Genomic DNA, 24156 nt, shown 5'->3' on the forward strand with positions numbered 1-24156 from the left:
TAGTTAGGCACTTTTTTTTTAGGCAATGGGGTTAACTGACTTGCCCAGCTTCACACAGCTAGTAAGTGTCAAGCGTCTGAGGCTGGATTTAGACTCAGGTCTTCCCAGTTACATTTTAAAAATACTTTTGCTGAATACCAAAATTAAAGGAGTTCTCTGAAAGAAACCTCTTTCATCAGTACCAAGAAGATGGCTACATTTTTTTTTTTGGTAACATTCATTGTAGATTTTCAAGAAAAGCCAAACCAAACCCCAATAAAATAGAAAATGTTCTTCTGTGAAGGGAGAATTAACAACCCGAGGCTTATCTGCCAAAATGGGATGGTCTGTTTTTGAAAGGCAAATATTTGACCCAGGTTTGTTGAATTGGATCCAAATGAAAGTGGCCCACCTAGTAAGCCACAAGGAGCATTTCCAAATGCATAAGAGCTAAATAGACCCAATGAGTTTGAGAAGCCTGAGCTGCCTTTGTGCATGGCTATTTGGGCCAGGCAGAGATAGTGTATGCGATTATATTGTAACACTCTGGACTCAACATTTGTCTGCGTGCCTAAAATGAAATGAGGTTTATTTTCTCAACTGAAGAAAATCAATGAAATATGAACAAAGACATGGTCTATCAGAACCAAACCCTTGAATTCTAGGTATGGGTGAGGGGAAGCACTCATTTCAAAATAATTTAGAGAAGCCTAATTTAATTTGGGGAAATATTCTGAACTATGAACAATTTGATAAGAAAGCATTCTTTTGGAGTACAGGGTTCATGGGAGTTCTTTCAATGAAGGCTGGACTCTAATTTGGAATGGGTGCAGGCAATATAGTCCAAAGTTCTTGAGGATAGCTGACTGACTCATGTAAACATCCAGATCTGAAATCTCACACTATTTTTTAATTTAATAATTTTTTCATGGCCAATGCAGAGACAACTTTGTGTCTAGCTTTTGTCTAAATCATCACAAAACTCCAATTTGAGTTTCTCACCTATTCTCCAGTCTGGTCAAAGTTAGCATTTCATCAGAAATGAGAAAAGCACCTTCTACTAGCTCCCTCACTGGCATCAACCTTTCCATTTGGCTTTAGATTTGAATGTGAGGATTTAATCAGATGTATATGCTAAATGCTGTTTTCTAGACTTCTTCATGAAAGACAGGTAATCAGTAATAAATGGAGCAAAATCTATACAGAGTACAGCTATGAATTTCCAAAATATTTGTGATCCACAGCATTATGACGTAGCTAAACCCACACCAAATGTGACCCTTGCTGAAATCTTTTCAAAAGATATCATTTGCATGGATCCAATTACATTTAAAAATATAAATAATTTATGCTGTACAGTAGCTTTATTATGTAGAAGTTGGAACCATTGTTACCTAATAAAAAGTCAGCGAATAATTTTGACACATGTAGGATATGTAACCAAATATGAATGACAGTTTTCCTTTTCGGTCTCATGTGTACTGTATAAATATAGCAAGGGAGCAAAATTGATTCTAATTCAGAAATAGCTTTTTATAAGGTAATTAACTAATTTAGCTTTATAGTTAAATATATATTTTTGAAGAAACTTGGCAAAACTTATGTCAAATGAAGATTTAAGATCTTCTTTGAATAATTTCATGTTAGCTTTGTTTAGGAATATTTTTGCAGTGGTTAAATTACTTTGCATTTGTGATTAACATACATTAGGAAGCTTCATGAACTCTATTAGATGTGTTATTTGCAAATTCAATGAAATAGAGATTGATAGCATTTGATTCAGGTATGGAGATGTTCTGGCAAAACAGTTCAAAGGTCTTCTGATTTCCAGGTGTGGACTGAAGTCTCCTGTTTGTTCTTTCATCACAGAAAGTTGCGACCCTGTCCTGAGAGTCTTTCTATTCCCAACTCGGGGCAGTTAGATCATGGACACTCATAGAATGCACAGTAAGGCTAATGTTTCTGAAGTGAACCAACTAGGAAGATGAATTTGTTTGAATAAGTCAGAGATTATGGCCTCAACAGTGGATTTTGTGGGGATTATAAAAAGTGTAACTATTTCTCTCTCCATACATCCTTCCGCATCCTTAGGGAACCCCCCCCCCCCCCCCTCTTTTCAACATATAGATCTACTTCTACTAAAGCAGATCCTGAAGGGTTGACTCTATGACAGTCTGAGCCAGTCTCTTAATATTTTAATGATTCCTGGGTTTTAAATTAATGCAAATTTTGAAGATACTTCTTGGGGGCCATGACTGTATGCTATCGGGTACCTGAATAGACCTTTCATATGTTATCAGGTACCTGAATACTGTATACTATCAGGTACCTGAAATATCCTAGATATGCATTACTTCTGACATAGAACATCTTTAAGGTGTAGAGTAATTCATGCTGACTTAATCCTTTCGGACCCCCTGCAGCACAATGGACAATTAAAGTCACTATCTGGAACATCTAACAAAAATAATGAAGAAAATAAGAGACACTGATGGGCTGTGGTCCAGCATGTCTTACAATAGTTCACACACATTCTTTACCTTCTACAGCAGAGAGGATGTACTATGGACCTATTCTGAAGGGCTGCAAAACCAGAGAATTTTCAAAGACCCCCAAGATCTCACTCTGGAAAGGACTTGGATGGCCACTGAACCTATGCTGTGCCTGAAGTAGCATTTCCTCCAAAATGTTCTTGGTGACTGAGCTTTTAGTTTCCACCTGAAGACTTCAAATTAGGAGGAATTCAACCCCCAAAGGACAACTTCTTCTACATTTGGGAAGTTTTAATTATCAAGAAGTTTTTCTCAACATTGGGTCAAATCTGCTTCTCTGCAAATTTTGTCCCTAAGTCCCACCTCCGAGACAGTTGGAAGGGATCATGTGGTCCAGTCCCCTCACTTAATGGATGAGGAAATTGAGGCTCTGAGAGATGAACTAATATGGCCGAGGTCACATTGCTGGTAAGGGCAATGCTAGAATTAGAACTTAGGTTTCCTGAGCAATGCCTTTGTCACCAAGCAACGATGTCACACTGGGAATATAATTTCCAAGGTTACTATACTATTCCTGTCAATCTAATTAACTGAAAACACATTTTTAATTCCAGCTCTATTCCCAGAATGATCATCAACAAAAGCTAAAACTCTATCCCAAAAATAAAATAAAGGGACCTCAAAGCAACACACAAAGCCACATGAGCTGTTCAATCCAAAAAGCAAGGTTGTCAGCTGGGAACTGACAGCCAGCTGGTTCAAGGGCAGGGCCTGCTCCCATCAGGTGTTTTGGCCCCGATGCTTTTTGGACAGTGGAAGAGCACCAAAGAAACACAAGGAGTCATTACAAGTTGAGAACATGAGGGAACAAACAACATTAACTAGCTTTGGAGACACTGGCCCATCAAGGCCGGTCCATACTTACATGCTGGAGAGGTAGCTGTTGCTGTGTTTGGTTCTCAAACTGAGACTTAGTCTGCAAGTTTAAAGTCATGCTTCTCCCTGCATGCACGGCCGAAAACCCTCCAGAGTGCAGCATGCCAAGGTTAACTGTGGCGTGTTTGTAAGCAGCATTCTGAGTAGAGGAAATAATCACGTGACAGGGAGTGGACACATTCTCAGCAGCACATTATTACATGAACGTGTCTAAATTCTTAAAGTATAAGTTTTCGGCTGGCCAACAGGAAGCTGTTTCTCAAGACATGCACTGGATTAGACGGAAGCTTACAAGTAACAGTGTTAGTTATACACAGGATGGAAACCATCTAAAACTATGGCAAAGACAGAAAGCAAACACGAACCATTCTGCCATACACTGGCTGATCACTGTCTAGGACCTAAAATTATCTTTTGAAAATTGTGGTGGTAGCCATTCTTCCCTACTCTTGTTCATCTTTGGCACAACATGGTAACTTAAGAAATTCTTACCGCAGGGAAATTCCAGTTTTCTCACTTAGCAATAATTCTAGAGATTTCTCGGCAATGAAACTACCATACAAATATCTTAAAAACCCCAGTTTGTAATTACGATTTAAACTGAGAAAATTGGATGGGCTTAAATGAACGATTGTAATTATGCCGGTGTCTAGAGACCCAACAAGTCACAAGCCTTGATTATCCTACGGGGCAGGCACAGTGCTGAAGTGGGGGATACAAAGAAAGGTGAAAAACCAATGGGAACAAATGGTATTAAAAAAAGTCTTAAATGGACCGAATCTGCCACTTGTCTAACAGAATTTTTGATTAAATTAAAATAGTAGAATTCATAGGTAGAAACACAGCCTTTCTTTGTCCTTTCCGTCTTCTTTTACCAGGGGCTAAATCAAGCCAAGAAAAGGGCCAAGTTAAGTAGAACTTCCAAAGCACTCTTTATCATCTGGGGACTAGGACATTACTTAGCTCAATCCCCTAATTAGATATTTGGGGAAACTGAGACCCATAAGGACCAAATTATTTATTAGTGGTCACAGAAAGAGTTAATGTCAGATGTGGCACAAGAGATCATATTGTCTGATTCCTAGAGCAATTCTCTTCCCATTGGAGCACATCTTCCCATTTTTTTATTTCCATAAAATATATGAACTAACATGGAAGTTGATGAACTGAACTCTATTTTTTAGTAGGGGGACTCTGACGCATTGAGTTGTAAAAGTTATTTTCCCACAAATTAATATGCTACAGCAAAATACTTATGCACATGTTCTGGAAATCAGAAATGGTGGGTGAAGCAAGGACTCTCAAGGAGTAAATCTAAAGTTATTTCGGGCACTGGAATATTCCTTTTAAAATCCTGTCATTTTACGGACTCTCTCAGGCAATAGCACCAAGCCTTGTTTAATAAGGATACACTTTTGAGGGCATTTGGGATCAAAGATCAATGTTGCATTAGAAGAGTCCTCTGCTCCTGAGGGCTGAAGCCCTTAAGGTGACCAGTGGCTTGTCTGAGGCCACAAAGGGAGTGAGCAGTAAAGCCCCAATTGAAATTCCATCCTTATGCCAAATCTTGCACTCGCTGCCCTGAACTTCAGGGACACTACTACTCCCTCTATAGATGTGGCCATTTTAAACCATTTTCTTACTTGGAGTCACAGAAATAAACTATGTTCAGTCTTTCCATTCATTTTTCTTAATAAAATGTTCAGAACTATATACATATGATTTGGAACTTGAGATACTAATTCTGATGGTGAAATTCTGAAAAGTGTCAATTTTAAAGTAATAATCCTTAACAATCCTGAACTCCAAAATGAAAATGTATTCTAGTTATAATACACTAATATAAGAGGAGTCTTAAAAGCTACTGAGTCTAAATCTGCAGTAAGACTTTTGGGGCATCTTGTATGAAAATAGTTTATTTCATATAATTTCTTCTACCCAGAATTTTTTTTGGTTTGGGTTTTTATTCTTGGAGGGGGGAGGTAGGGCAATTGGGGTTGTGACTTGTCCAAGGTCACACAGCTAGTAAGTGTTAAGTGTCTGAGGCTGGATTTGAACTCAGGTCCTCCTGACTCCAGGGCTGGTGCTCTATTCACAGTGCCACCTAGCCACCCCTACCGAGTCATTTTCAATATCATCACTTCAAAATTGAAATCAATAAGACAGGGTAGTCACAGGGATACAAAACAATGTAGCTGAGCATGAAGGATTTCTTTAGTTACCCTAATTCCTTGTTCAAGAAGGAACATTTTTTATAAAAAGTGTTTCTACTTCTGTCCTTAACAATTGCTGTATGGCTAGGGGTGGGGGAAGACAGGGGATTTGAAGGAACAGCTAAATGTCAAAAGATGTTGACTCTCCATCCTATGGATAAACAGGAGGGAAAGCAAGGATTGGGTTTGTGGTTGGGGTATTATTTCTGTAGCTCTCCTTCCAGGGAAAACATTGATTCTCCCCCACCAGGGAAGCTGTTCAGTTCCCTGGAGAACCCAAATTCCAGAAGTTCTTTTTCTTGCAAATCAGACAAAGAACCCTGGAATGTGGTCATCAGGGTTCATTCTAGAGACCTGGGTGAATTTCCAGGGAAGCCCACTATGTTTTTGCTGTGACCTTGACATAGAGGAAATTCCAAGGAGTATGGATGCCTCAGAATGGACTTCACAGAAGAGCCTGAGCTTCATTTCTTGGAATTATTCGAACATCTTTAGGAACATGGTAGGTAGGCTTGGTCGCATGCCTGTTCAATGGCTAGTGGCGTAGTTTGTTTAGATGGAGGAGTAAGAGGGAGAGGACAACTGTTCCCAGCTGCCAGGACTTGGGATGTCTTCATATCACCTGAGGCATTTTAATCTCTTAGAACTAAAGGAGAAGCTGCTGAAAACCATTTCTACACTAGTTACTTTTTTTTTTTTTAAAGCAATTGGGGTTAAGTAACTTGCTCAAGGTTACATGGCCAGTTATTTCTGGGTGGGTGCTAAATGTCTGAGCCCGGATTCTATCCAGGTCATCCCAACTCTGGGGCTGGTGCTCTTACTCGCTGAGCCACCTGGCCACCCCTAAGCAATTGGGGTTAAGTAACTTGCTCAAGGTTACACGGCCAGGTGTTTCTGGGTGGTGCTAAGTGTCTGAGCCTGGAGTCCATCCCAGGTTATCCTGCCTCTGGAGCCACTGCTCTTACTCGCTGTGCTACCTGGCTGCCCCACACTAGTTACTTTTAAGAAAATCAGACTTATGGAATATAATACAGAGAGTTAGTGTGAGATTCATGTTCACTTACAAAAAGGGTTATACTAGATAAATGGAAAATGTATCTTTAATCAGTTCTTTGCTAAATGGGTCAGACTGCCTACTTCTCCATCTCTTTTCCATTCCCATCCCCATTTCCATTCATCTGATCTCTGCTGATTCTTGAGAACATCATTCTTATTATTCATTGGAAGTTCTAACTGTTAAGTCAGGGGCAACAATATTTCGAATCAATAGACTTTTTGTTATTTGTTTTCATTCCTTTTCCTATCACCCCTGGGTAACTCTATGCTACTCTATTCATTGAAAAATAGCACTGAAAAGTTTCTTAGGACCTTTTTCTGTTACCTGTCTTACTTTATTAATATACAATTGTGTCTACAAATCCAAATAGCATCCAAATAATGCTATGTTTTTTGGTCCCAAACATTTTTCTTTCCATGTTATCTGTCTACATAGAGCCAAGAAAGGATTTGCTTGAGATAAGGCAGGGTCAAAGCACGTCCTATCAGAAGATTTGGTTTGAAAACCTCCCTTTAATATGAATGAGTATACCTATTTGAAATAGACATTTTGATGACATATTCTATAAAGCAAAACTGATTCCCACATTGAAATAAAAACTAATTCCCAAACTCCTATCTCCACTTTCTTTTCCCCCACAAAAACTCTTGTTGTCATGTAGCCATGACAGAAATGTTACAAATAATACAATGACTTCAAAAGAATTAACTCTGAAAACATGAAATTCAAAGTTAATGAACTATATTGTAAAGGCCATGGGCAATGCTCTTCTAGTCTACAGTCTCAAATAGAGTAAGTGAAATAGCCACCATTTTCTAGGTTTAACAGTTTTCATTGAGCAACCAAAAGTAGCCAAGGAAGACAAGAGATCCTATTTTAAAAATGAAAATCAATTCAGTATCGGTCAATTTAAGTATCTTTCAGTAAAGAATGTCTGAGACCCTATGCTGAAACTAAACAAACAAAACCCATGAAATATTTTACTTGCTCCGTTAGTTTCTATTGAATGAAACATCATGTTTCTCCTGGATAGATTTTAATTCCTAAGACAAAGTGATTTTCAGCAGTTCCTAAACAAAACTGAACCTCTTAAATCATGCTATAAGGTACCTTTCATTGTGACTTCATAATTGACTGAATCTGGATGAATTTTCTCATATACTATAATATGCATGCTAATTTCTAAGTTTCTAATCTCAAAGAATCATCATTTATTTTTTTTTTACTTAAAAAATCAGATCTAAATTTTTCCTTCTATATAAAACCAACAATGCAATTTAAAAAAGAGAAATGAAATGTGCAGGAGGACATGGAATCCTGACTTCCTATTTCCTGCTGGGATGTTTATTGTTCATTATAAGCAATAACTTAAGTCATCCCATAGCTTTAACTAAGTGCCAATTGTTCTCCACAAAATAGACCTGACTTTTAAACATAATCAGTCTACTGAGAAAAGGATGAATGAAGTCATTACTATTCATAAGTGTAATGACACATTTTGGTCTATTAGGGCACCATTTTGGATCCTTGGAAGAGGAATGTACTCTAGTGGTCTAAAAGAGACAACTATCCAAAAGAGAATGAAAGAATCTTTGACTTGTTTCCCCCACCAAGAAGACCAAGGCCAAATTTGGAAAATCCCTACCCCCAGATGGCTGATGCTAATAAGTTATTAAAAAATGTCATCGGTAGGTAACCTTTTGTGGTCATCTTCCCATTAATGCAAACACAAAGCAGATTTTGATCATCACTATTAAGTCATGTAGTTCATGCTTTACTACAGGTACTCAAAAATATGAAAATGTAAAACTAGAGGCATCGATGATATTCTTACAGAGAAATGCCAAACATACCCTGTCTAACCTTCTAGCTTCTATATGTCTAAGCAGCTGTTGTCTCCAGTCTGCAGGCATTTTCCCACAGCTCTCCTCTCCCTTCCCAGGAGTGGGCCTTGGCTTTAAATCACTGTTATCTGACGGCTTGTCACCATAGTTACCCAAGTTATAGTCAGATGGTATCTTTTCCAAAAGAGCTGCCATAGTAGGCCTAGCTGAAACTGGTCTGGTTTGGGAGGCACCATAACTCTCTGTACTGTAGCTTCTTGCAGACAATGGCCGCCTTTGGGTAAGGTTTTTAACTGGAAAACTTCCCGCCTGGGCTTTCACTTCTTGATATGAAGGATGTTCATCTTCATACCTGCCATTCCTTTTGAGGAACTGGGATTCAGACACTGAGGCGCTGCTTTGGCGATCCAGAGCTCCTCTATATGGAGGCCTGCCATACCTATCACTCGGGGGTACTTCATGAGGCTCACTGACCCTTCTAAACATGGCCATTTCCGCGGAGCTTGCCAGAGAATCAGCTCTTCTTAGGAATCCTGCCCTGGAGCCCTGGCTTGCGAACTGGGCATTGACGATAGCCTCCTCATTCACAGAAGGCTGAGAGAATGAAAACATGTGCTCCACGGGGGGGTAGCCTCTGTAAGCTCTCGGACTGACCAGATCCTTCGCGATCGTTTTACCAGGTTGTGAAATATACTCAGGGTTCTGTTGGAAAGGGGGTGGCACCCTCTTTTCCGCTTTCACCTCTACTGCTCCTTGTGGATTGAAGCTTTGGTCAAACTGATAGACTTTCTTCGTCATAGAGGGCTTCTGTGGCGGCTGCCCCTTACTACTGCCATAAGTCAACATCTCATCATCTAGCATTGGCACAGACTGACTACGAGACATACTGGACATTCCATGCTCTGGCACCATTATCTTATCTGGCCTTTCATGGCTCCCTAAATGATCATTACCAGATGCATAGTTTTCTAATGGTATGTTATAAACCTTGTATGTACCAATGTCTATCTCATCAATACTTTGTGACTTTTTGAATTTATTGGACTTTATATCTTTCATCATTGGTGAAAGCCTCTCTGTGCTTTTGCTAATTGGAATCACACCTTTGGAAGGCTCTGGGCGGCAGTGAATATGAGAAAAGACATTACTGAGACTCCTGTTCGCATTGGAATCATGATACTCCCAAGGTACTCCCGAAGAGAAAGGACTAGCTATTTCTGCTGGTTCTTTTATATGGTCTTTCCTTTCTGGTAAAGGGCTGGTGGTGGGTGTGGTCTCCAATTTAGAAGGAAAAGCTGTCCTGTCTTCAAAAGGACTAGGGGTTCGGGTCCAATTCTGCCAAGGATTGGAAGGAGGCACTTCTGATTCAGGTGTGTGTCTATGTGTAGACTGTTCAAGTTCCAGGGGAATGCCAACTATCCTGTCTTGTCTAATCAAAGGCCGACGCCCATGAGCAGATGTGCTTCTAGACTTAGAACTTAACAGAGGGTTACTGTTGGCATTCTCTGCTGTGTTCTCCTCTGCGACAAACCCTGTGTTATCATAATGGGAGCCATCGTTCCAATGATCGGCAAATGTTTCACTCATCGGACGCCTTTCGGGACGTGGGGGTAAGTTCCCTGGTGGCACAGGTTCACGCTGGCTTAGTAATGGCTTTGAGTCAATAGGCTGTGGAAATGGCTGCGGAATCCTGCAAAACAGATAAAAAGAAGCAATGTGATAATGATAATTAGGTTGGTCTTTGTCAATACAGGCAGTAGAAAATGCCATCATACTATATGTATACACTTAGCTGGCCATTCACACAGGACAGATATAGAGATAGTAATGATCAACGATGTAAGTTGAAATAACTTCTCTTAAAGGATCTTGGCTCATCTAATGAATTCATATAATCTCCAAATAATGTCTACTAAGAACCCAGATACTCAGAATGTTGAGCAAACATATATGCTAAATACTTTGTTGGGACATAATATGCACATATTTGGCCATATTTTCCAAGGATGAAAAATTATATACTGGAAGATAATCTACAATGTTCCTTTTAGGTTAATAAAATCATTCAATAAAATAGGTCAACTATTTCTAAATGGCATCTCAGTGAACCAAAATTACCCAATACATTATCTGAAAGGACCTAATATACTCATACGTATCTACACACATGCATGCACTTTTAAGTATGTACTTATGTGTATATATTATATGTGCACATATATTTATATAACACGTATATAATATAATGATGTATATATTTAAATTATTTTTCTGGAGATGTGTAAATACATACATATATGTGTGCATATACATATGTATATATAAATATCTCCTCCTGGATCACTGCTTTGTCCTGGCAGAGAGGCTTATGTAATTCACTGAAACTATGAACTACGCTGTACAGGGTTATCCGAGACGAACAGGTCATAGCAGAGAGTTCTGATGAAAGGTGATTCACTGAAGAAGGAAATGGCAAGTCATTCCAGTATCTTTACCAAGAAAACCCTATGTACAGTAATAAAATGATAAAAAAGATGACATTGGAAGATGAGCCGCTCAGGTTGGAAGGTGTCCATCATGTTACTAGGGAAGAGCATAGGATAACTGCAATTAGCTCCAGAACTAATTAACTGGCTGGTCCAAAGCTGAAAGGAAGCGTAGCAGCAGATACATTTGGTGATGAAAGGAAAGTCTGATGCTGTACATATCAATACTGAATAGGAACCTGGAATGTAAGATCTATAAACCAGGGTAAGTTGGATGTGGACAAACTGGAGATGGAAGGATTAAACATCAATATCTTGGGTGTCAGTGCACTTCAAATGGATAGGAATGGGTGAATTTAATTCAGGTAACCATTAAATATACTACTGCGGGCAGAAACCCCTTAGAAGAAATGGAGTAACCCTCATAGTCAATAAAAGGGTGAGAAAAGCAACATTGGGGTATGATCTCAAAAATGACAGAATGATATCTGTTTGATATCATATCAAGGCAAACCATTCAACATCAGTGTAAGACAAGTCTATGCTCCGACCACTGATGCTGAAGAGGCCAAAGCTGATCAGTTCTATGAAGATCTACAACATCTTCCAGAAATAACACCCCAAAATGATATCGTATTCATCATAGGGGACTGGAATACTAAAGTAGGAAGTCAAAAGATCATTTGGAATAACAGGCAAGTCTGGCCTTGAAGTATAAAGTGAAGTCAGGCAAAGATTAATAGTGGTTTGTTAAGATAACTCACTGGTCATAGCACAAATGTTTTTTCAACAACTCCAAAGGGAACTCTACATATGAACATCACAAAATGGTCAATACTGAAATCACATTGATTATATACTTTGCAGCCAAAGGTGCAGAAGCTCTATACAGTCAGTTTAAAGAACCCCTGCAGTGAACTATGGCTTAGTGCATGAGCTTCTTATTGCAAAATTCAAGCTTAAATTGAAGAAAATAGAGAAAACCATTAGATTGTATAGGTATGGCCTTACGAATATGAGGCAGCTGGTTACTTGGTGGATAGAGTACCACACCTGGAGTTAAGAAGACCTATATTCAAACCCACTCTTAGATTCTTTCTAGCTGTGTGACCCTGGACAAGTCACTTAACCTCTGATTTCCTGACAAAATGGATCCACTGGAGAAGAAAATGGCAAAACACTCCTGTATCTTTGCCAAGAAAACTCCAAGTGGAGTCATGAAACGTTAAACATTACTGAAACAACTGAACAACAACAATTAATATGAAATGGAAGTAATGAAAACATTTACAGTATTAGATCTGGTAGATGGAGTGCCTGAAGAACTATGGAGAGAGGTTCACAATATTGTACAGGAGGCAGCAACAAGAAACATTCCAAAGAAAAAGAAAAGCAAGAGAACAGAATGGCTGTCTGATGAGGCTTTACAAATAGCTAAGGAAAGAAGGAAAGCAAAAGGCAATGGAGAAAGAGAAAGACATATACAGCTAAGTCAATGCAAAGAGAGAGAAGAAAACAAAAGAATGTGAAAGTTAAGAGATCTCTTCAAGAAAATTAGAGTTATCATGTGAAAAATAGGAATAACAAAAGACAAAAATGGTAGGGATTTAACAGAAGCAGAAGAGATTGAGAAGAGGTGCAAGAATAGACAGAAGACTTGTACAAGACAGATCTTAACATCACCAAGCATCATGATGATGTAGTTACCGATCTAGAGTCAGACATCCTGGAGAATAAAGTGAAGTGGGCCTTAGGAAGCACCACTAGCAGCTAGTGGAGGTGATGGAATTTCAGCTCAGGTATTTAAACCCTAAAAGATGATGCTGTTAAAGTGCTGCACTCAACATGCCAACAAATTTGGAAAACTCATTAGTGGCGACTGGATTGGAAAGGATCAGTTTATGTACTAATCCTGAAGGAGGGCAAAGTCAAAGAATGTTCAAATTACTGGATAATTGTGCTCATTTAACATGCCATCAAGGTTATGCTTAACATTGTCCAAGTTTGGCTTCAGCAATATGTCAACTGAGAATTAGAAGAATAGCAGGGTGGTTTTCTTTTTCTTTTTTTTTTTTTAAGCCATCAGGGTTAAGTAACTTGCTCAAGGTTACACGACCAGTTATTTCTGGGTGTGGTGCTGAGTATCTGAGCCTGGGTTTGATCCAAGTCATCCCGACACTGGAGCCGGTGCTCTTACTTGCTGAGCCACCTGGCCGCCCCTAAGCAATTGGGGTTAAGTAACTTGCTCAAGGTTACACGGCCAGGTGTTTCTGGGTATGGTGCTAAGTGTCTGAGTCCCGGATTCAATTCCCCAGGTCATCCTGACACTGGGGCCAGTGCTCTTACTCGCTGTGCTACCTGGCTTCCCCTACAGGGTGGTTTTCTAAAAGGCAAAGGAACTAAAGACCAAATTGCCAACAGTTACTGGATTATGGAGAAAGCAGAGGAGTTGCAGAAAAGCATCTACTTCTGTTCCATTGACTACACTAAAGACTTTGACTGTGTGGATCACAACAAAATGTGACAAGTCCTCAAAGAAATGGGATTCCCAGATCATCTTAGGTGTCCCTTGAGGAACCTGTATGCAAGTCAGAAGCAATGGTTAGAACTGAACGTGGAACAACTGATTGGTTTAAGATTGGGGAAAGGAGTATGACAAGGCTGTCTGTTGTCACATTATTTATTTAGTTTACAAGTAGAATATATCATGGGAAGGGCCAGACTGGATTAATCAAAAACCAGAATTAAGGCTGCTGGGGAGAAATATCAACAACCTCAGATATGCAGATAACGCTACTCTGAAGGCAGAAAAGGAAGAGAAATTAAGAAGGTGCTTGATGAGGGTAAAAGAGTAGAGTGTAAAAGCTGACTTGAAGCTTAACACAAAATAACCTAAAAATCCTAGCAATTGGTCCCATCATTTCTTGGCAAATAGAGAGAGATAAAAGGGAAGGAGTGTCAGATTTTATATTCTTGGGCTCAAAGATCACTGTAGACAGTGACTGCAGCCATGAAATTAAAAAGACATTTGCTCCTTGGAAGGTAAGTTATGGCAAATATGGATTGCATATTAAAAAAACAGAGACATCACCTTCCAATAAAGGTCTGCATAGTCAAATCTATGGTTTTTCCAGTTTTTATAGTATGGCTGTGAGAGTTGGAATATAAGAAAACCTGAGTGTCACAAAATCAATGCTTTCAAATTGTGGTGCTGGAGAAGACTTTTGAGAGTCCCTTGGGCAGCAAGGAGGTCAAATCTGTCAATACTTAAAGAAATTAAGTCAGACTATTCATTGGAAGGCCAAATACTGAAGTTTAAGTACTTTGGCCACATAATGTAAAGACAGGTCTCATTGAAAAAGATTCTGATGCAGGGAAAGACTGAAGGCAAAAGGAGAAGGGGACAGCAGAGATGAGATGTACCGATATTGCCATGGAAGTGATGAACATAAGCTTTGACATCCTTCAGGAGATAGTGGAAGAGAGAAAGGCCTGCATGCTATATAGCCTGTGGGGTCATGAAGAGTCAGACATGACTTAACCACAAATATACACGTATACACACTGTCATACACATGTCTATATCTCTATAAATGTATATCTAGTTGGAGAGTTAGAAGAGACCTTAGAGTTAATTTGGTTCACACAATTTTACATGTAAAGAAACTGAGGCCCAGAAAGTCTAAATGGTTTGCCTAATAGCACAAAATTAGCAAGTAGCAGAGTCGGACATTGAACTCTGGTCACATGTCTCCAAACCTAGAATTTTGCCCACTCTATCACATTGTTTCACTCAAACATTCATAGTAGCTGCTTAATTGTTGATGAAGAAAATGTCAACAGTGGGAATATTATAGTATCTGTGCAAAAGCGAAAGACTATGGGATGCATGAACCCCCCTGATAATGGCTTGCCCATTGCTCACAAAAGGAAAACTAATAGACAAAGGGGCAATGTTCCAAGCACGTTGCTCCTCTTTAGGAGCCTACCCTTTCTGCCCTGATTCATCTGTGAATGGGAGAAGGTGGGGCAGAATCACTGGGGAGAAGCTCAGTGCTTTTGTGTGCCACATTGACTTTATCGGGTTAATTCTAGTGCTAGCTGATGTTCCAACTTGACAGTTTTCAACATGGTTTAGGAATGTGGAAGGAAAACAAGGTCTTTCTGCCCTGTATTCCCCCCATTCTCAGAATGCCCTCACTTGGTGGGTCCTCAGTGATCTGACCCACTCAGTCCAGGATGCTCTGTGTGCTGTACTCACTCATGTACTTAAACTAATCCCTGAGGCAAGAGGGTAGTCTTCACTTTTGCTTTATTTATTTATTTTTTTGCCTTTTTTGGGGGGGTCAACTGGGGTCAAGTGACTTGCTCAAGGTCACACGGCTAGTTTTTGTGTAAAGCGTCTGAGGCTGGATTTGAACCCAGGTCCTCCTGCCTCCAGGGCTGGTGCTCCATTCACTGTGCCATCCAGACACCCCCTACACTTCTGCTTTATTTTTAAATGAGAAAACAAATAGTCATTTGGGAACCCCAAAGAGGGAGATGTGAACCCACCTGTTGCCCCACAGAGAATGATTTCCTGCATCTTTAGTTGTTGTTTGCAAAGACGCTGCTTTACCACGGGCGTTCGATGATCCTGAGGAAGCCTGAGAAGGTGAGTAGTCTGAGTAAGTACCCGAGGAAACGCTGTTATTCAGACACTGAGTTTTATCGACTTCAGACTCATCTGTTGATTCTGCAATTTAAGGGGGAAAAGTTATCAGAGTTGTGGCTACTTACAATTCGACACTTCCCAGAACATCATGATCTGAAAACAAACACTGAACTCTAATCTCAGAAAATACAACTGTAAAAGAGATGTACATGAAATATCATGAGAAACATGGTATTTGTACAGGTAGCCCCGTACCAATATCCTGAGAATTGTTTAAATGCCAGTTTTTAAGTATTACCCTTTTTGTCTTTTGCTAGAAGAACAAGTTTGGGAGGGTATAGCGGAGCCTCGGCCAGTGAAGGGTGAAGTTCCCCAATCCTCATTTCACTGGCTGGATGAACAAAGGAATCCTGAGGGATGGGAAAATAAGAGAAAACCTATGAATAGAAAGTGACCCAATGGCTGCCTCGGAATCAGAGAGGGTGACACAGCTCAAAGGACCCTGGGGGAGAGGGGAATTAGGCCTCTTGTACACTCTCAATTTGAGTGAGCACTAGAAATTGTTACATTGGGCAGGCAATCCCACATTCATTGGTCCAGCAGTCTTTATGAGTACCTACTGTGTGCAAAGCAGTAGGTGGGCCACTGAAAGACTGAGAAGGCTTGCTTTCTGATGTTCTCTGTTTAAATTTAAAGCATAACCATAATAAAACACACATGAAACAACAGTTATAGCATTTATAGGGTGCTATAAAATCTGGAAAACACTTTACACCCAATAGGTGTTGGAACCTCATGCCAACCCTGGGATATTGTATCCCAGAGGTATCATTGTTATACAGAGGCTCAGTGGATTAATGCAGATGAACAGCTTCTTGGTAATTTATGGGATTGCAGAGGTGCCTGGGGCACTGAGAGTCTAAATGACATATACCTGGTCACACGCAGGTCTCAAACCCACGTGTTCCTAACTCCAAAATCAGCTCTCCACTGCACAGGGCTGCCTCTATTTTACAGTCAAGAAAATTGAGGTTCACAGTCATTAAATGGCAAGCCCTCGGTCACTCAGGCAGGAAGCACCTAAGCCAGGACATGAGCCAAGGTCTTCCTAACTTCCTAACTCCAGATGGTTCACTCTAGTGGCCACCACACACTGCTTCTCTAAGATCCATATCTGCCTTTGTGATAGGGCTGGGGTTTATGACAGGCATATAACATAGGACAGGTAGGTAGCACACTGGGTAAAGTGTTGGGCATGGAATAAGGAAGACGTGCTCAAATTTTGCTTTCAGAGTTAATGAGTTTTTACACGAAAGACTTGCCCCCAATAAGAAAGTCATATGCCATCTGCTCTAATCCAAATAACGATGAAATATGAAACATGTATAATAGCAACAATCAAGAATCATGAGTTTAGTTTGTTACAATAGATTTTTTCTTTTAATGATTAATATAATGAATATTTGGGGTCAACCAAAAATGTATCATTACCATAACATACTTGGTGTTGGCCAGATCTTTCTGGGTAAGTAAACGATTTCTTAAGATAAGTTTGGAAAATTTGGGTTCTTTGTTAATTACTAGACTGAAAGAGTACAATATGAGACTAATGTTTGGATGAGTTTTTAAAAATTCAACTAATGTCCTTGACGTAATTTAACTTACTCAGGAGTAGCTATTAAACACAAATCAATGTCACGTTGCTTAGCAATTCTAAGCACCGATATCATACTGGAAATGGCTAATAACTTGGAAATACCTCAACTGCAATTTCCTTTGGGGCAACTGGCCACTTGTGCTCATACTTCTCTTTCACAGGCTGGTCCGTATTGGCCACTGGAGTTGAATTCTCAACACGCACTCCATGGCTGGTCTTCCCCACCAGATTTTGGACAGATTTTACCATATTCTTCAAATCTTCTGGGTAAGGGGTAGGATATCGTTTTAGGTTTATCTCGACCTGCAAATTTATAATAAGAAATTTAATCCAAAATAACTTTGGTATGCATTTTCATAAAACTTCTACCATACACACAATAGCTAGTAAAAGTACACACAAAATCACAAACACCATAGGCATTCGAGAAATGGTACTTTCTGTGGAAGAGTGCTTATCATACTCCCCAGTTCTTTTGTTCATGTGGTTTTTATATCCTACTCTCTTCTCATATCTACCTAGCAGATGTCTGAGAATCGCAGTAATTTAAATGCTTGAAATACTGAAGGAGCATTTAAACTATTGCATCATTTTGTTATTAGTCACTTAATATTTTATACTTTGGGGGCTTGTTCCTTCTATTCATTAATTACTTATAGGTAATAATACTGATGTTAATGGTACACATGCAGGAAAGGAGGGGAGACATCCCTCCTTCAATGAATTTCATGCAGTATTGTTATATGTAAAAGAAAAAATGAAAAGTAGATAACATCTGGTGTCCTAATATGCATCAGAGAGATGTTAATGACCACATTACTTTGAAATGTACATCATTTCCAAAGTAGGAGCAGGGAGAAGCATTGTAAGAGTCACTTACATTTAGTTTCACCGAAGTACAACGTTTTAATGTGTTAGATCAGAGTCAAGCCAGTCAAGAGAAATGAAGAAGTGAAGCAATCACCTAGCCAGGATGCTTTGGCTTCCATTAGATTGGTATTTAGTTCAATGCCATTGAATGGTCCCTCTGACAAGAGGAATTCTAGCTTTTATTTTGGCAAAGATTGGCCTTAGAACCACCTCCAACTCTGCTTCCCTCTGCTGATCTAAATTTAATGAACTAAGGTGTATGTGACTTCTGAACAGTTAATTTATAGAGAAATGAGAAATTCCATATAGAATAGACTGCCTTTAGGTTACTTATCACAATGCAGCTGGACTGAAACACTTTTGTCAGAACTGACTTAAAAATAATGAAAATGAAAATTCAGTTGTGCAATTTGTCTTAACCCATTAACCCCCCACCCCCACCCCATGCTATCTAACAAAAGAGTAGCATATGAACATGACAGCCTTGGACTTTCATCCAGATGTGGAAATTGTGTGTGTGAGTGAGTGTGTGTATAACTTGATAAAATTCTTAGGAAACAGGAAATTGACATAAATTGCTTTGCCATCCAAAGGGAATTGAACATTCAAAATTCCTCAAAACAACAACCAAGCCAAACCAAGCCAAACCAAACCAAACCAAACCAAACAACAAAACAAAACAAAATCTCTTCTTATTCCTCTGTCCAGATTATATTTCTAATTCTGTAATAAGAAGTAACCAATTATTTAGAAAGTTGTTTAGAGATATGTAAAATATTTTGGTAGAAAGGCACACAACTTAAAATTTTTCTATTATGAAAATAGATTAGATTAGAATTCATAGCATGAGGATTAATGCAGAAATATAACAAATCACAAGGGCTATTGAAGTCTAGGCTTCAAAGAAAATAAGCCTTATGAACAGTTTTAGATGTTATAATAAAGGTGTTTTTAAAAAAGATTAATTCCATATAGTGAATCTTAAATGAAAAAAATAGTATTTTTGCTAGTAAAATACATACACTCCTATGTAAATTGGGAATGGTAATATGCCATATTTGATTCATTTTTAATTATTTTATTGAACTTCAGCATTTTTGATATCATAAGTTTTAAGTAAAAAAGTGACAATTTCTAAAAATGCAAATATTTTTAATCCAGGAATTATGATTTCTGTCAATATATTATTTTTATTAACACATAGTGTTGATATAGAAAATTATGTTCAAATATGATAAAAATTAAAATTATACATGTTACCATTTCTTTACCTTCAAAGTAATTTTAACATATTCAATTTCTATGGTACATTGAAGAGTCAAGAAAAGAAGCCATTTTGCCCATTCAAGATCTATTTGGAATAAAATGTGTTATTTTTTGTCGAACCTGCTCGATATTGATATGATTACATGACAGTGTGGTCCTAACTAGATTCATGATATTTTCTGAATATTTTGTCAATATTTGGCAATATATCCAGTAATCAAATGAAGATAAATTTGTATAAAACAGATTTGGGGACAGATATTTAATTTGGAAAATAATCTCCTTATTTTAAGTTTGTTAGAGGAGACATGATGGTCTTACTTGAAAGTGCTGCTGGACTAGGAGTCAGGAGACCTGATTGTTGGGCCCAGCTCTCTTCTTAACAAGAGGGGTCACTATAGGTAAACCAAATAGTCTTTGTGACTCAGTTTCTTTATATGTAAAATAAGGATCATAACACTTACTTAATCTATCTCAGTGGGTTGTTGTAAAGATATAATGAAATAATAGATGTGCCAGTCACTGAGAAGTTAAAGTTATAAGATAGAGTAAGTTGATATTAATATTGATTTTTAAATAAAAAAATGAATCCCTTTGGCAAATCAAGATTCAAATGAATGTGCTTTGCCATACCACCTTTGGTTTTTTTCCTCTAATCTTATTCAGATCTATTTGAAAGGAAATCTACTTCAGTGGCAAAGACCAATCACAGGTATTTTGATGCTATAGACAACTCACCAGTATAGGCTTCACACACACACACACACACACACACACACACACAGACTGTATAATAGAGACAAACACTAAAATAAAATAAATGGGTTTATTTTTTTTCCTGAGTGTCTGAAGCATGTGCCACAAGGTAGTATAATATCAACTTTTAAAAATTTAGAAAATACATGTTTGATTATACCTTAGTGATTCTTTTTACTGATTTTCAATATGTATGTCAAATGCTCCAGTGATGATAAATATATGATCAGAAACCGTTATTTTAATATCACAATAATTTAAAATATATATTTCTTTTAATTTTAAAATGTTTAGGAAAAGTTGTCTTTTATTCTAGTTCATAATCTAGAAAAAATTAATTTGTATAGGTTTAGGTAACATATCTACTAGCAATTATTTGATTATTAAAATGTTTTATTCTATCACTTAACCTGTTGTATTTGTTCATGCAAAATACATTTTATAGAATAGAAGAGCCTACTGAAATATTCAGTCAGTTTACATAAAATAAGAGAATGTTTTATGCTATTTCTCTTTCATTTTTAAATCAATTGTAAAAATGATTTTGTTTAAGAATTCTGAATTGAAATGGTAAATCTGTGGTTTAGAAATATGAAAACATTAGTTTTGAAGCCAAAATTTCTTAAAGCACTTTATGTTTACAAGACTAGAATTTAGAAATGGACAAATCTCCATGTTTAAAATAGAGCCATCATTGTTTCCTTTAAAAAATTACTTGATTCTTATTTTATTTAACAGTAAAAACAAAATAAAGTTAAATTCCAGGAGAAAAATACTGTGCTGATAATTTCATTTTGAAATATCTTATTCCTAGATGGATTTTTTTAACATCAAAAGAAATTTTTGAACACTTTAGAGGAAGAAATTCTCACTTTGCCTGACTTTGCAAAAATGTTTTTGTCCAGCTCAGGACCATTAGACCTATAGGACCATAGATTTGGGCCAGAGGAACTTCTAGGCCACCCTCATCTTACAGATGAAGAAACTGGCTAAGAAAGATTCAGTGATTTGTCCAGGGTCACACAGTAAAAGTCTGAGGCAGATTTGAACTTGATCCTTCTTGCCTCAAAGCCCCCTATCCACTAAGCCATGTTTCCCTAAAACCTAATTCATGATGTATCAGGAATATGATGAATTAGGACTTTAGGGCAACTGGGGTTAAGTGACTTGCCCAAGGTCACATGTCTAGTGTGTTAGTTAAGTTCTAGTTAAGTGTCTGAGGCTGGATTTGAACTCAAGTGCTCCTGACTCCAGGGACAGTGCTCTATTCACTGTGCCACTTAGCCACCCCTTGACTTAGGACTTCTTTAAGTGATAATAAATTCAATTGTAAAAGAAAAGTCTGAGACCTATATGGCAGGTTTATCATTTCATTAAAATGTTACTATATTTTTCAACTCCAAAGTAAATTGAAATCTTATAACAAAATCCCATCTTAGTGCCAATGTCCCTTTCCTGTGAATTTTCATCCGAGTGCAACATCATTTTAAAAATGAAAGATTTATATACTTCAGCTACCCCCACATGTTCATTTCCATGAAGCTTAAATTGACCAGTTGTCTAACTGGTGACACATATGTCTAGTGACTAATGTTCTACTGATATTCTCATGCTTGGGATGGGAAAGTCCATCATTAACAACACAAGCTACAAACAACCAAAATCAGTTCACCCAAGTCAAAAGCCACCCAGTGATCCCCCCTGGAGGCCCCCCCCCCCAAATTGTTTTTCCCTCCCCTTTAACATTTCCTCTTTCCCCCAACCCCACCACGCAGATGCTGATATTGCCAAGTATCCATAACAAAATTCAATCTGGATCAAATAATGGCAATTGGAAAAGAGGTAAGCAATCATCATTCCTTACAAAAACCATGCAGAACATACCCCATGGACCACAGGCTCCAAGGCAGTCTTTATGGGGGAGAATCTCCTGCCCCGAACACCTAGGCCTACCTGTCTGCCACTTAGAGAGGGAAGAGTGGTGGAATTTGCTGCAACTGGCAATGGAGTGCACATGCTCCTGTCCTGCTGGAGGCCACTTATACACCCCCATGCCAGCTGGGGGTCAATCTGGGGAACTGGCATGTCTTGGATCTGCTGATCACACCTGGCCCATGGTGTGCAGCAATCACCAGCCAGTCTGGCAGGTTGGAGGGTAATCCCACGCTGGCCCCTTTCCCAGGGGGCATGGCAGGGGTGATCCTGTGGGAGAAGGAATCTCCATTTTCTGGGAGAAAGAGGAGCACTGTAGCAACATTTTCAGTTTGTTATCATGTCTCTATCCTCATTTTAGCGCTTTTTTCCAGTAATGCATTGAAAAACTAAGCAAATTAGCTTTCTCTCTATTTTACCAAACAGCAATATTACAGCAGGATGCTAATGGGTCTCAATTGGTCACAAAAGGCAGCAGTCATGCTATGCTACATACAGGAACTATACATTAATTCATATGGAAGTTGATGGCATAGGTTTTCCATTTTTTTGAATTGGCATATATTAAGAGATAAGATGGGCACTGAATTTAATGCACGTGTAATGAACCAGAAAACTGAGATTAATCTCATTTAAGATTTCAGTGTGACCCATTCATCATGCCTCCATGATGACTTATTTAGAAGAATGTTTGCATTCTAATTTGCCCCAAAGACACTGGCATTGGAAATACGTAAATCAGCCACAACCAAGTAGATGGGAATTAAACAAAACAAAACCAAAACCATAACAACAAAAACCATGAAACAAACTCCAAAGTAAAAAGAAAAGCTAATGTAGAAGCAAAAAAGCAACCTAAACCAGAAGACTAAACCCCAAATTCCTCCCTAGTCCCCATAAGAAGCCACCACCCAGAGGCTAATGACCTTGTTTTGGCCTTTGTCTTCTTCCTAGCACTTAGTCTGGTGCCTGGTACCTAGAAAGTGCCTAATAAATGCTTGTTGATTGACCAATAAACTCCACAAGACAGACTTCTGAATAATGGTTTGACTTGCCAGTCTTTGGGAACCGAGGTAGCTGTGCTTTGGCACACACGCACACACACGCCCCAGTTCAGATTCCATGCACTTTTCACGCCCCCTTGGCTACTCTAAGACTGCCAGTGAGAAGTGCTGGGAGTTTTGGAAATTCAGTAAAGTAGGAAAATGCTTCTGAAGTCCAGGTCAGAGCATGTTAGCATTGCTGCTGGGTCTAGTGTTGAAAATTCGGGTAGATTAGCGCCTTCTCTGTTTAGTTTGGGGGGCTTTTAATAACGATAATCTTAAAAGCAAGAGGAATTCTGATCAAGACTATTTTTTTTTTCCCGGAAACTTAAATAAAAATCCTCCCAAGTTATTTTGAGCCCATAATCACCAAGACACCAAGATATTTTTGCAAAATTCCCATAACAAAAAAAGTTTTTTTTTCCCCCTGTTACTAGAAAAAAACATATGCTATGCCAATGAATGCTCAACTAACTACCTTGCTGCCCTGTATCCAGAGAGCACCTTAATGTTCAAAAGAAAGGTCAGGAAATGAGTGGGGTTGAAGGAAGGGTGTAAAGTCAAGGGTGACCACAAAATTTGTCGGCGAGATGCATATTAAGTTACCTGCTTAATTAGTCAACTAGAGTGAGAGTTGTTAGTATCTATGATGAGAAAAGTGCATAAATAATAATAAAAAAATTTAATGAGAGATCCAAGATGTTGCCATGATGATAGAAGACACTGAAACTTGACATTGACAGAAAGTGGAAATGTATTTACATTTCTGAATTCATCTAAGTTAAATGGATTGGAAATTACTAAAGGATATTTATTTAAATATCCCGTGAGATTGACATTTTGAGGACATTTGAAACAATGAAAACATCATCTACCAGCTTTAGTTACTCTTGTCCTTAATTATTTTTTATCCTCAGATTTAAATGTATTCCTGGTCTTTTCTTGACTATACCAGCGACACTTCAGTCCTT

The 24156-nt window shown here is 38.5% G+C and overlaps 1 protein-coding gene across 4 annotated transcripts in view; it reads right to left on the reverse strand.

Moving 5' to 3' along the window:
- The window catches only part of LOC138165242 (leucine-rich repeat-containing protein 7), a 601375-nt gene that overhangs the window by 82474 nt on the left and 494745 nt on the right, over positions 1 to 24156 (reverse strand). For 3 of the 4 annotated variants that reach the window (XM_069093366.1, XM_069093367.1, XM_069093368.1), the window contains 4 exons: positions 17421 to 17621; positions 15960 to 16071; positions 15562 to 15742; positions 8531 to 10211 (listed from right to left, as the gene is read on the reverse strand). In XM_069093366.1, coding sequence (XP_068949467.1) covers positions 8531 to 10211; positions 15562 to 15742; positions 15960 to 16071; positions 17421 to 17621 — 2175 coding nt within the window. Of the gene's footprint in view, positions 1 to 3396; positions 3547 to 8530; positions 10212 to 15561; positions 15743 to 15959; positions 16072 to 17420; positions 17622 to 22163; positions 22413 to 24156 lie in introns of all 4 variants that reach the window. The other variant, XM_069093369.1, reaches the window with a different exon arrangement.

Source organism: Petaurus breviceps, unplaced genomic scaffold (genome assembly GCF_028583685.1).
Source record: "Petaurus breviceps papuanus isolate PSGF00001 unplaced genomic scaffold, PetGlider_PUasm1.0 208, whole genome shotgun sequence".
Lineage (NCBI taxonomy): Eukaryota > Metazoa > Chordata > Mammalia > Diprotodontia > Petauridae > Petaurus > Petaurus breviceps.